Raw genomic sequence first — 12590 nt, forward strand, 5'->3', positions numbered from 1 at the left:
CAAGAGAAAGGAAAGTCTGTCAATGACCCTGAATAAGACATAAAAGACGTCTGAGGCCATCTGCCTAACTTCAGAAGGGTGTTCGTTCGCTAGGAGGAGAATGTCAGAAGTCAACATCTAGGGAGAGAAGTTTAGCTTTTCAAGTGACCTTTCAAAAACAATACCAGAAATTAAAAAGCATGTACACATACGACAACGATGTGAAAAAATACATATTTAGATGCATAACCTGGAAAGGCTGGAAAGAAATATAAAAACAGTTGCTTTTTGGGGGGATGGAGTTAATGGTAGTTTTTTCACCAAATTATCCCTAATGTCATTTCTCATTTTAAAGAAAATCATAATAACTGGCATTGCCGGAGAGACCTGCCTGGACTTCCTTGGGAATTCTACAAGGGAATTTCAGGTTTTAGGTGCCCATCTGAAAACTTGAATTTATCATGTAAAAGCCATATTTAAGCCACTTTCTCCAGGAACTAATTCCTCTTTAATGGGGATGAGATTATTTCTAATTCGCAGCCGCAATCGCAACGTCATTAAAGGCTGGGTTCAAGGTACTGAGCTCCAAACCTTTGTCACGAATAGGAAGGTGGAGGAAAGAAAGGCCCTTGTGCAACAAAACAACCGATTGTGTCACCCTCCCAGGCCCGGCCTCACCGGGCCGACTAGAGCCGCAGCTGCATTGACCCAAAGATGCAATGCACCATCTGCAGCGGTGCTGCAGCAAGAGACGCAGCCGCCGCAGGAGAGGTGGTGCGAGCCTCCCGCTCCGGTGCCGCACCCACAAGTGCTGGGGGTGGCGGGAGGATGAGGGGAGTTGGTAACAGCATCGCCATGGCAACAGTGACGTCCTTTTACCCTGGATCTAATTGGAGGAAACCCCGTGGCCGAAGCCGCAGCCTGCTGGCCAACCGAACTTGCCCGAGCCGACCCACCCTCCTAGCCTCCGCTTCCCCTCCCGCCCCGCCTCCCTGGCCCCCTTCCGCGCGCTCAGTTATCATTGGCCAGCGGCGGGGCGGGAGGCGGGACTCTAGGGGGAAGCTCGGCGTGTCATTGGGCGGCGGGAGCGAGTGCAGCTGTGCGGAGGCCCGCCCCTCGGCTCCGGGGTAGGCTGAGACGGGAGGGTCCTCCGCTAAAGCCAAAAGCGGATCAAAGTGGTGGGACTCGCGCCGCGGCCGCGGAGACGTGAAGGTGAGCGCCAGGGCCGCCTCCGGCCCTCCTCCGGTCTGGCCAGGCCTGAGGGCCGGGCGGGAGGCCAGCCCCCGGGAGCGGCCGGCCTCGACGCCGCTCTCCTCAGGGACGGCTCCGGCGGGAAGGTGCGGGCCAACGGCCGCTTCCATCTTGGGCGGGCGGGCGCGGGAGCGGCTCTTCCTCCTCCCCCTCCTCCTTCGCCCGCCGCGGGCCGCCTCCGCGGGCGCCCCTCGGCCTCCTGGGCGCCGGGCGGGAGCGTGGGCGGGGGAGGGAAATTCAACTGGGCCGCGCGTGCGGGGACAGACAAAAGGGGCGGCGGGCGCATTGTCTGACGGCGCCGCCCCCGCCCTGTGTCCGCTGCCCGCAGGCCCTCCGCACGCCTCCTCCGATCCGGGTCGGTGCTCGCCCTCGCTCTCCTCTCCCGTCCCCATGGAGAAGACCGAGCTGATCCAGAAGGCGAAGCTGGCCGAGCAGGCCGAGCGCTACGACGACATGGCCACCTGCATGAAGGCCGTGACGGAGCAGGGCGCCGAGCTGTCCAACGAGGAGCGCAACCTGCTCTCGGTGGCCTACAAGAACGTGGTCGGGGGCCGCCGGTCCGCCTGGAGGGTCATCTCGAGCATCGAGCAGAAGACTGACACCTCCGACAAGAAGTTGCAGCTGATTAAGGACTATCGGGAGAAAGTGGAGTCCGAGCTGAGGTCCATCTGCACCACGGTCCTGGTGAGTCCGCTCTCGCCGGGCGGCGGGAGCCGGGGAAGTGCCTCGGCGCGCGGAGGCCCTTTTGTGTGAGACTTTCGTGGAGAATTTCGTGGGAGCAGGGAAGAAATGTGGGCCGGGGCTTGCCTAATCGTCTGCCGACGGAAAGGGTCTGGGAAGGTTCGCCTTGGCCTCCTTAATGAGTTATTTCAGTTCTTGAGACCTAAGAAGCTGCATTTTCAGGGGTGAATAGATCTTTCCCCAGATGCTGCGTTGCTGCCACACAATATAACTTTGAAATATCCAAGTAGATTTGTGCAAGACTGAAAATCGTTTTTAGGCTTACCGAGGAGATCTGGGGACCCCTTAAATGTATTTCATCAGTTCATAGGCTTGAGTTGAAAAAAAGTGCAGGCAGGCACCTTTTCCACAGAGACAATATATGCCGTAGATTTTCCTCCCAAACTAATGGAAATTTACTTCGAAAATAGAACAGATCCTGCATTTTTCAAGTAAGAGTATTTGTTGAGTTTTTTCCCTGTTAATAACGGGGGAGAGTTTGGTAAATGTGGAAAAGGCGCAGCTAAGTCTGAAGAACAAAGTGTCCTGGTAAATTTCAGTATTTATTAACATTTCCTTGCTATTACATAGCTATACGTAAACTCTAATGTGTTGAATTCATTTCTCGTGTGGAGCAGGCAAGGAAAGCTTTCCAGGTTTTGAACTGTCCAGTCTTAGCAAGGGTGGCTGCTGGGTGGAGTAGGTGCCTGCTGTGATTCACCCTTATTAGTGAGAGAGAACATTTTTAGCTTTGTCATTGCATGGATCTTTTGATCAGTAAAATAAGTTTTTAAAATTTAAATACCAGCGTTATGTCCTGGAGTGTTTTGAAGTGTTTTAATACTGCAAAGAGTCTTTTCTAGCAATAAAATAGGAAATATCTGATGCAGTTGCCTTTTTTAAGTGCCAGTTTTACAAGAGGCCTACTGATGTTTGACGTGTTCCTTGTCGTATTTTAGGGGGGCTTTGAAGGACAAGCATGCTCGATTGGTGATTTTTCACGAGGGAATAGAAGGGAAAATGCCTCTTTTTCTTCCAACTGTCTCTTCCTTGCCCCATGAGATTCATGGGGCAGGAAATTTTTTTTTAAACTTCTTTAACCTGTTTTTCCAATACAAATAACAGGTGATCTGCACAAAATCATGGCTGATGGAGATATCAGGTAAAGGGGCAAAGAAAGTAATGCAGAGAGTGTGTACTAAGTGGAGAAAACTCTATTGAGATTATTTGCTTTATGAAGGCAAGACTGTATGGTGTATTCATCTACATCTTAGCTTCCACTCCCTGCCTGGCATAGAGGAGGCACTTATAAAAGCTTTTGAACTGAATTGCTTGTATTCAAGAAATTTGCCAACTTGAAAGTGACAGTAGCCTTCGATAGCATATGGTAATGGTTGTTGACAACATAGACTCTATTATCAAGGGAAGACTTATAAGAATTCCGTACATTAATGAGAAGCTTTTCTGTATATGTATTGCTTTTGGGGGCTGTCATCACATATTTCAGTCTCTTTTTGTGTTGTTATTATTTTAAAGTTTCTTAGTTACCCTGCAGCAATTAGGAATTACCATAAAATTTTTCCTGTTCTCTAGCAAGTTAACTCTGAGCCAAAGGACTATTTGTTTTATTTTGTGGCTCTTATAAATTTTAGTTTTTATGATGGCGTAAGTGGAAGAGAGTTTTGCTTAGTTGATAAATGACTTGGAAGAGAGACCAGGTATATTGGGGTAGACCTTTCATATACGGCATTTCGATAGGAGAGAACCCTTAAAATTAGCATAATTTTTTTACACCAAGTGAGATAGAAGAGTTTAACTTGACTAATCTGAGACACTGAGGCATAAATAAAATATTTATATTAGTAAAATGGCTTGAGAGACTAGTTGTGACTTAATGCCCAACCTATAAAAAAACCTGGGAAAGCCCATCTTCAAGTTGGTGGCTGTATTTGAGAGCTTAGTATGTGCAAGGCACTGTGCTAAGCAGTATGGGGAAGAACAAAGCTGAGAACCGTAGATTTTGTCCTCCAGTAATTTGTGAGTGCACATGAGAAATACACAAACAAATAATATATAATTCTCAAAGGATGGTTATGAACAAAATGCTATGTAGTTTAAAGGAAGCAGAGTGGCTCATTGAGGGAGGAGAGTCTGAGGGGGGTCAATATTCCAGGCAGAAGGAATGTACCGGATAGGCTTTTTTTTTTTTTTTTCCCTGAGGAAGATCGGCCTGGGCTAACATTGGTGCCCATCTTCCTCTACTTTATATGTGGGACACCTGCCACAGCATGGCTTGATAAGCGGTGAGTAGGTCCACGCCCAGAATCCAAACTGGTGAACCCTGGGCCTCTGACGTGGAGCGTGCGAACTCGGCCACTATGCCACTGGGCCAGCCCCAGGATAGGCCTTTTTCAGGGAAGAAAGTTTCTATGTGACTGGAGCAGAATATGTGTAGAGCTGCTGGAAGAGAAAAGCCTGGAAAGGAAGGAACTATAATTTATAAGAGAATGTCAGAGGGAGTTTTCCTCATTAGGTTGACCTTGGGGAGACATTGAAGATTTTGGATGTTCTGCATGTGACAGCATCTAGAATTCATGGTTTGAGTGTTAATAATTACCAGCTTGTAATCTGAACTGATAGACAAGGAAGTATAGACTCGTGAACAAGAGTCTGATAATTGATAATTAGTAATTTCATGAGGAGTCTGTCAAAATAATGAGGAAAGAAGAGTGAAATCTAAAGTTTCTGGATGATGAGTGGTAAAATGAAATTTTCTTTTTTTTTTCCTTTGGTGCACAGAAAGGAGAATTTGGTGTGGAGGATGTAGGTAGAACTGACTTGTTATAGAAGACTGGTAAAAGAGTAACAGGGAGGACAGGCAAAATTTTAGTCCTAAATAGCAGAGATTCTCAGCCTGCCCTTTTCATAGAGTAGGTTGGAGGTGGAATTATTTACTGTTTACTCAAAATGAACATGGTGGACAACTTTCAACTCTTTTGATAATCACTGTATTGAGAGAAGTTACTGAACTGTGGAGGCTAAAAAAAAATGTTAAAATCCAAATGAGTGCTCTAAAGAACAAAGGAGATTAAGAGGGCCCAAATGGCCAAGTCCCAACTCTAAACAGAATCTAAGAAGTTAGAGAAGAAGATTTCACCAAGTTATCTCTGTCTCTCAGTATGATTTGTGAAACCAGAGGGATGGGCTAAAATTTCTAGGTCTCTTCTAATTCTGGTTTTTTGGGACTATAAAGTTAAATGGTTGTAGCCATTTTAACTCTGCTCTGACTTCCTCCCAACTCTAAAATGAGTAGTTTTTACAGTCCACGTTGAAGAACATGTTAAAGGTATATGCAGTGTTGACAGAGTATATGAAATGTTGACAAAGTAACAACTTCAGTGAAATGGCTTCAGGAAGAGGTGATGCAGAAGTCATTGGTGATCCTAATAAGGATTGTTGGGAATAGCAAAGTTTAAGTGAAAAAGGTTAACAAGTTGTATCACAGCTGGGCAGTGGTCAGATAACATGTGTAAGATGTTCGGGAGTCCATAAGAACTTGGGTGTGAGATAACGGCAAATTGAAAAAATCACAGGGGTCCACAAAGCCCTTCTGGGACTTGGGAACAAAATCTAGCATTTAAAAAGTCAGTGACTTGGAGTAAGAACAAGACATTTAGAGAATATATACCAGATAACCTCTGTCTCAGACAACCCCATTTTATCCTTTGGTGTTGATGGTCTTTTAGCAGACTAATTTCAACAGCCTGCTTCCATATAATGTATAAACAGTTTTGAGAACTATAGTTTATGTTCTGATTTTTCAAATAAGAACCATTTAAAATAGTATATAAGAAACTGAAAGTTGTCTGTGTTGGTGTGTTAAAGCTCTGTAACCTTAATTCAGTAATACGCTTCAATTTAGTTGTGTTCTAAATTAATCTTGTAATGAAAATGTGTCTGGTGCTGGTTATTATTTTGAAGACTGATACGTTATTGTTGATAGTTAATGAACCTTAATATAATTTTATTGACAAAATTGAAAAATTATGGGCTCTGGAACCAACACAGACTGTTTTTGAATTATTGCTCCATAACCTTCTAGTTTTGTGACCATGGGCAAGTTTGTTAATCTCTCAGCCTCTGTTTCTTTATCTGTAAATTGGTGATGATGGTGCCTACTGTCATAGGCCTGTAGTTAAAATAATAGCTAATAACTGACGTTTATTGGGCGTTTACTATACGCCAAGCATTTTAAGCACTTTATATACTCACTTTGTTCCCGTAAGTTAGATTGATAGTATTATTTCTGTTTTAAAGTTGAGAGAACTGAGGCATAAGGAAGTTAAGTAACTTGGTTAGCATCACAAAGCTAGTGAGTAGTACAGCAAGGATTTGAATCCAGGTGGTGTGGCTGCAGATGAAATTAAATGAAACATAGTTGTCCTTAAATACATGGTAGCGGACTAAAGATCACAGTGTGAATCTCTGTTTTGAGGAATTTGTACAGTTTAATAAATATAAGACATTATGTTTGTAAGTTAGGAGGTAGGGAAGATAGGTTGTGGTGGACAAAACTCCCAAAGTCGATAATTTTGAAGCCCTCCTTATATATAGGATATTGCAATAAAATTTAAAAATTCTTTGGCTTTTGGATTTTTTGCCTTTGGATTGTAAGCTCCTTGAAGCCAAGAGGTGTTTTTTTGAAGAGTGAAATGGAATGGAATATTATACATATAATATTCCAGGCATATAAGTGTAAGGTTAGATCAGTGGTTCTCAACCAGGGTGAATTTACCCCCTGGATGTTAGGCCAGTTCTGGAGATAGTTTTTGGTTGCCAAGACTTGGAGTGGAGGAGGGATGCTACTAACGTGGTGAGTAGAGGCCTGAATGCTGCTAAGCATCATATAATGCATAGATAATCCCCTACAACAAAGAATTACCCAGCCCAAAATGTCAGTAATGCCAAGGCTGAGAAACTCTGGGTGAGACCATAAATAAAAGAAATAGTATTAAGTTGTACTGAATTGTATCATATTTGTCCTTTGGGTTCTTATTAACATGTTGGCCTCTTGTCAGAACCTTTGTCTAGACTTCAGTCATTTTTTTTCCTTGTCACTATTGTGTGTATGCTGTTTGACTCCACAGTTCACCTTTCTGGAACTTGCTCAGTGGGTCCTGTATTTTCAAAGTTCTACCTCATGGTTGCCTCCAAAACCCTGAGCTTTGCTCTTTTAAAAACTTGGCACAGAGAAAAAAGATCCAAATGAAATTATAGTGAAGTCTGTTTGGAAGAGGCAGTTAAAATTGATGAACAGTGAATATTCCCCTCTCCTTCATAACTGCCATTAATAGTTTGGCGTATGTGGTTCCAGACTTTTAACCCTGTAGTGTGTATTTATTTGTATGTTGCAAAAATTATACTAATGCCCCACTGAACATTTAGGTTGTAAACGGTTTTACCCATTATAAACAACACTGGAAAGAACTTCCTTGTTGCATGCTTTATGCTAGAATTACTTAGGTTAAGTTTTTGGAACTAAAATTTCCAAATCAAGAGAAATGCTTTTTTTCCCCCAGATAGCCCTCTGAAAAGATTGTATGCATTTACACTGTCATCAGCAGTTGTTGAGAAAGGCCATTTCCCCTTACCCTCTCCAGCACAGACAGGTTTTTGAGGATAACAAAACTAGTGACTGGAAGGGTTGGAATTTTACCTACTTATTCAGTATTGGATGTAATGAGGGCTACGTTTGTTCTCACAAAGAGCTAGTTAACCAGACTTTTTTTTTTTTTAGGTCTCATATACAGTTTCACTTATAAAATGATATCGCAGCGTGAGATCAGTTAATTCAGGGTGCTTGACAGTTGAGAAATCTCCTTGATCATAGTGATGTTCCTTTATGATATTTATCAATACCGGGTTTTGTATTGAGCGCTAGTTCTTTCATAGTAACAATGGGAAATATCTTTGTACCATTCACTTTCTAGGTATCAAGGAGGGGTGGTGGAGAGGCATCATTTAAAATACGTGAGGAGGGACTGGCCCAGTGGTGCAGCGGTTAAGTGTGTGCATCCTGCTTCCGTGGCCCGGGGTTCGCAGGTTCAGACCCCGGGCATGCACCGATGCACCGCGTGTTAAGCCATGCTGTGGCGGTGTCCCATGTAAAGTAGAGGAGGCTGGGCACAGATGTTAGCCCAAGGCCAATCTTCCTCAGCCAAAAAAAAAAAAAAAAAAAGAGGATTGGCATCGGATGTTAGCTCAGGGCTGATCTTCCTCACACAAAAAATAAATAAATAAATAAATAAAATTTGTGAGAATAAAAATTATAGTTTATCCTTTGTTGCTACTTTAATTACTTGTAATTTGTAGGTAAATCAGGGATGACATTTTCTTGAATATTTCATGATAAATAATTTGACAACATGGTTTGCATATTAACGTATTTAAAGACAAGATGATGATAATATCTAGGACTTCAAAATAATAGGTGGGGGTATAGATGAAACGAGCATCTATAAATTACTGCAGTTGCTGGGAATTACTATAGTTAATAGGAATTCGTTATACTATTCTCTCCTCTTTTTTTTAAATAATTTTATTTATTTATTTATTTATTTTCCCCCCAAAGCCCCAGTAGATAGTTGTATGTCGTAGTTGCACATCCTTCTAGTTGCTGTATGTGGGACGCGGCCTCAGCATGGCTGGAGAAGCGGTGTGTCGGTGTGCGCCCAGGATGTGAACCCCGGGCCGCCAGCAGCAGAGCGCGTGCATTTAACTGCTAAGCCGCAGGGCCGGCCCTACTATCCTCTCCTCTTATGTATGTTTGAAATTTTCTATAATTAAAAGGTGGTTTTTTCCTCCAGAAATTCCATTCCTAGATACTTACACAAGAGGAATGAAAATGTCGGTCCAGAAAAAGACTTGTACAAGAATGCACATAGCAGCTTTATTCTAAGAGCTGAAAACTTGAAATGGTCTATTAATAGGAAAATGGATAAACACACTGTGGTATATTCATACAGTGGAATACTACTCGGCAATGAGAGCAAATGAACTACTGATACACATTACAATATAGATAAATTTCAGAAACGTGCTAAGTGAAAGAGACTTGCACAAAAAAGAACATAGTGTGATTCCATTTATATGAAATTCTAGAAAAAGCAAAAGTAGTCTATGGGTGAAAAATCACAGGAATAGTGGCCTCTGTGGGAATGGAGGCAGAGATTGAGTGGGAAGGGACAGAAGGGAACTTTCTGTGGTGATTATAATGTTCTTTGTGTTGATATGGGTTTGAGTTTCACAGATATGCATTTGTCAAAACTTAGCAAATGTGCACCTAACATTTGTGCATTTCATTGTGTGTAAGTTTTGCTTCTAAAGAAAGAAAAGTCTAGTTAGTGATATGCATGTACTGGTGTCTTCAGTTTACATAAAAACTAATAGTAGTGGATGGATATGTGATAAAGCAAGTATGGAGAAGGTTAATGGTAGGATCTGGGTGGCAGGTATATGGGTGGCACTGTAATTGTTGATTGCCGTGTATTAGGGGTATGATACTCTTCATTGCTGTGGTTGAATGCCTTTAATACCTATAGCAAGAAAATTAGTGAAACCTATGTCTTGTTGACCTCAAGATATGAGAGTGTATGGAAAGGTATTGATATCCATCTAGGACATAGGACTGATGGATTTGGCACCATAGCTTTTGTTTTTATTTGATTATGAGTGCTAATTAGATTATTTTGAAGAGTCACAGGGTACAGTGGAAGACTTACATAATTGACCATACTCTAGGGCAGTGCTTCTCAAACTTCTTGGTCTCAGGACCCCTTTTCCCACTTAAAAGTATTGTGGAACCCAAAAGCTTTTGTTTGTGTAGATTATACCTATAAATATTTACATTATTAGAAATTAAAACTGAGAATTTTGTAATCCATTTAGAATAATTACTAATTCATTTAGAATAATAAACCCATTAGAAGTTAACATAATGTGTGATTTTCTTTTTAATTGTGGTAAATTATATGTAATGTAAAATTTACCATTTTAGGTGTATAGTTCTGTGGCATTAGGTACACTCACATTGTTGTGCAACCATCACTAGAACTTTTTTGTCTTCCCCAACTGAAACTCTGTACCCATTAAACACTTAACTCCTCATTCTCCCGTCCCAGCAACCATCATTCTACTTTCTGTCTCTGAATTTGACTACACTAGATACCTCATATAAATGGAATAATAACATTTAAGAAAAAAATAGCTTTAAACAAAATTGCATGAGAATAGTGGCAGCGCTTTACATTTAATCTATTGCAATATTACATCTCATGTAGCTTCTGGAAAACTACTCATGAGAGAATGATAGTGAAAAAGCAAATAGCATCTTAGTATTATGAAAATGGTTTGACTTTGTGCCGCCCACCCACCCAGAAGGGTGTGTGAGAGGCCCCTAGAAGTCCCCAGAACACGCTTTGAAAACTGCTGCTCTAGGGGAATTCTGCTTTGAGGCTTGCTAATCATCACTGTGGTGGGTGATGAGCAGTTTTCTGAGTAGTTGTCATTATGTGGTGATAATGACATTTGTAAAACCTTCCCCTTCCTTCTCATTGCCCTGTCTCTTTACCCTACAACTTATTCTAGGAATATAAGTTTGGAGACCAGAAAAATCACAGACTTGATAATAAAGAAGAGAGAAAAGTTGATTTTAGATATTGGGTAATAAAGAGTCCCTGTTAATTCCTGAATAACTAAAGAACTGGTTTGTTGGAATGGCTTCTTCTTTGTATTGAGAATGGTAATGTAAGGTTAATATGATCTCTCTCTTCATTCCCCAATATCCAACCCAAAAGCAGAGTTGGCATGAATGAAATATGTAAATAATGGTCTTTTGGGGCTGGTTGCATTTAGATTTGAAAGTTCTACAGCTTTTGGAGACAGTAGGTCAGGTGAGCTGTTAGCCAGTATTGGTTGAAGCATTTCAATGAAACTTGTCTTTCCCACAGATCTTGACTATCCATTTACATTTTTTCTGTTCACATGAGCAGTATTCCATGATCTCTGTCATCTGGACCTTTTGCTCCAGTTGGATTTGGCATAGTATGGTACTAAATATGTGTTGTATAATATCCTTAGTTTACTAACTTTGACTTGGACCATTCTGTCTCCTGTATGTTTGCTGCATGTTTGTTACTTAGAGAAATGGAGAAACTATGGTGCAGGTGGCGGGACCATGGCTATAAGGACTTCTGTAAATTTAATGTAAATGCTTTCTTAAGGAACAGTCTTAGATTGCTGTTTGTAAATGTCAGGATGATTGTGGGAAAGTACATAAAAATGCTTTAAAATCATAATGATACTGATTTTCAGATCAGACTTTTTACTCCCTAACTCTTATTGATGTTACTCATCTAGAATTAGTACTCTCATTTTCCCTCTTGTTTTGCTTATTTTACCAAACAGACGTTATATAACATGGCTCAGAAAGTTTTGCTCTCTTAAAAAGTATAGTATTAGACATCTGCAGTTAAACATGTATATATTAGGTGTTCTGATCTTTCTCCCTGGTACTATTTCCAAGTGCCTTCAATGCTTGTGTTGCCCTCGGGATTCTGATGGACTAGTGAAGAGGTTAGAAAGATTACAGTAAGAGTTTACATATCCTTTACTCAGAAAATACTCTAGATTATTTGGGGACTGGTTGCAGAAATCAGGTGGTTGGTTCTTAGTGATGTCAGATACTTAAAGGAGTTTGGAAAGACTGACTATCCCATTAATATAGTTTTTAAATTTTTATGTAATATTTAAACATCCAAGGACTAACATAACATTTGAGATGGGAAATGGTATATATTGAAGTGACTATGTTCTTGAACAAATTGAGGTGGGAGTCTTTATTAAACTACTCATGGTCCCCTAGAAATTTTCATTTCCTCCTCTCCTTTCCCACACCTGCCAAAGTATTAAGGGTAGGAAAAAACTTAAGAACCATCTAATTAGAGAAAGGATCAAGAGTAATAACTTCAGTAGATTAGGGAAGGAGGTGGAGGAGCATGCATTGCCCCGATTCAATGGCTAAGTTTAAGATTAAAGGAAATATTTAAATGGCAGTGTTTATTTGTTCAGCAAATTTCTTTTACTGTTCATCTACTTTTGCAAATGATTTATTTTGCACAGAGGTGAAGCTGTATCAGGAAAACAGCATTTTTGTATTATATGATTTCTTGTTAGGCTTTTCAATCTTTAATTACTGCTGTATTAAATAGAGTACAGAGTATAACCTGATGCAGTGTGAATAACTCATTAGGTAGAACTGAAGGCTATACCTCTATTTTATTGTTTATGACCAGCTGTATATCTTTGGGAAGAAAAAGACATAGATGATCATCTTTATACAGATCAAAAAATACTTAGTGATTCATTTTTGTCCCATACAGATTTCTGAAAATTTCTGCTTTTAATCTAAAAGGCCTGGCAGATGTTTATAAAGCTTACTTTAGCTATTGATAGAACTAGTTTCCTTTAATTTTCTGTCACGATATCAAAGCGGCATATCCAGCCTCCAAATCTGTTGAATCTTTGAAGGACCTATTAAGACTGTTAGTATAGGTTCTCAAATAGTTTTCCATAGGATAGTC

The 12590-nt window shown here is 41.0% G+C and overlaps 1 protein-coding gene across 2 annotated transcripts in view; it reads left to right on the plus strand.

Annotated features, from left to right (window-relative positions):
• The first annotated feature begins 1078 nt into the window (after window positions 1-1078).
• YWHAQ (tyrosine 3-monooxygenase/tryptophan 5-monooxygenase activation protein theta) overlaps window positions 1079-12590 on the plus strand; it is a 37450-nt gene continuing 25938 nt past the window's right edge. Inside the window, exons 1-2 of one of the 2 annotated variants that reach the window (XM_004436457.3) lie at window positions 1079-1191; window positions 1559-1914. In XM_004436457.3, the coding sequence (XP_004436514.1) occupies window positions 1621-1914 (294 nt within the window). In that variant the 5' untranslated portion in view covers window positions 1079-1191; window positions 1559-1620. Of the gene's footprint in view, window positions 1192-1293; window positions 1317-1558; window positions 1915-12590 lie in introns of those variants that run through there. The other variant, XM_087437185.1, reaches the window with a different exon arrangement.

The sequence above is a fragment of the Ceratotherium simum genome, chromosome 11, assembly GCF_057802395.1.
Source record: "Ceratotherium simum simum isolate JZ-2026a chromosome 11, ASM5780239v1, whole genome shotgun sequence".
Classification (NCBI taxonomy): Eukaryota; Metazoa; Chordata; class Mammalia; order Perissodactyla; family Rhinocerotidae; genus Ceratotherium; species Ceratotherium simum.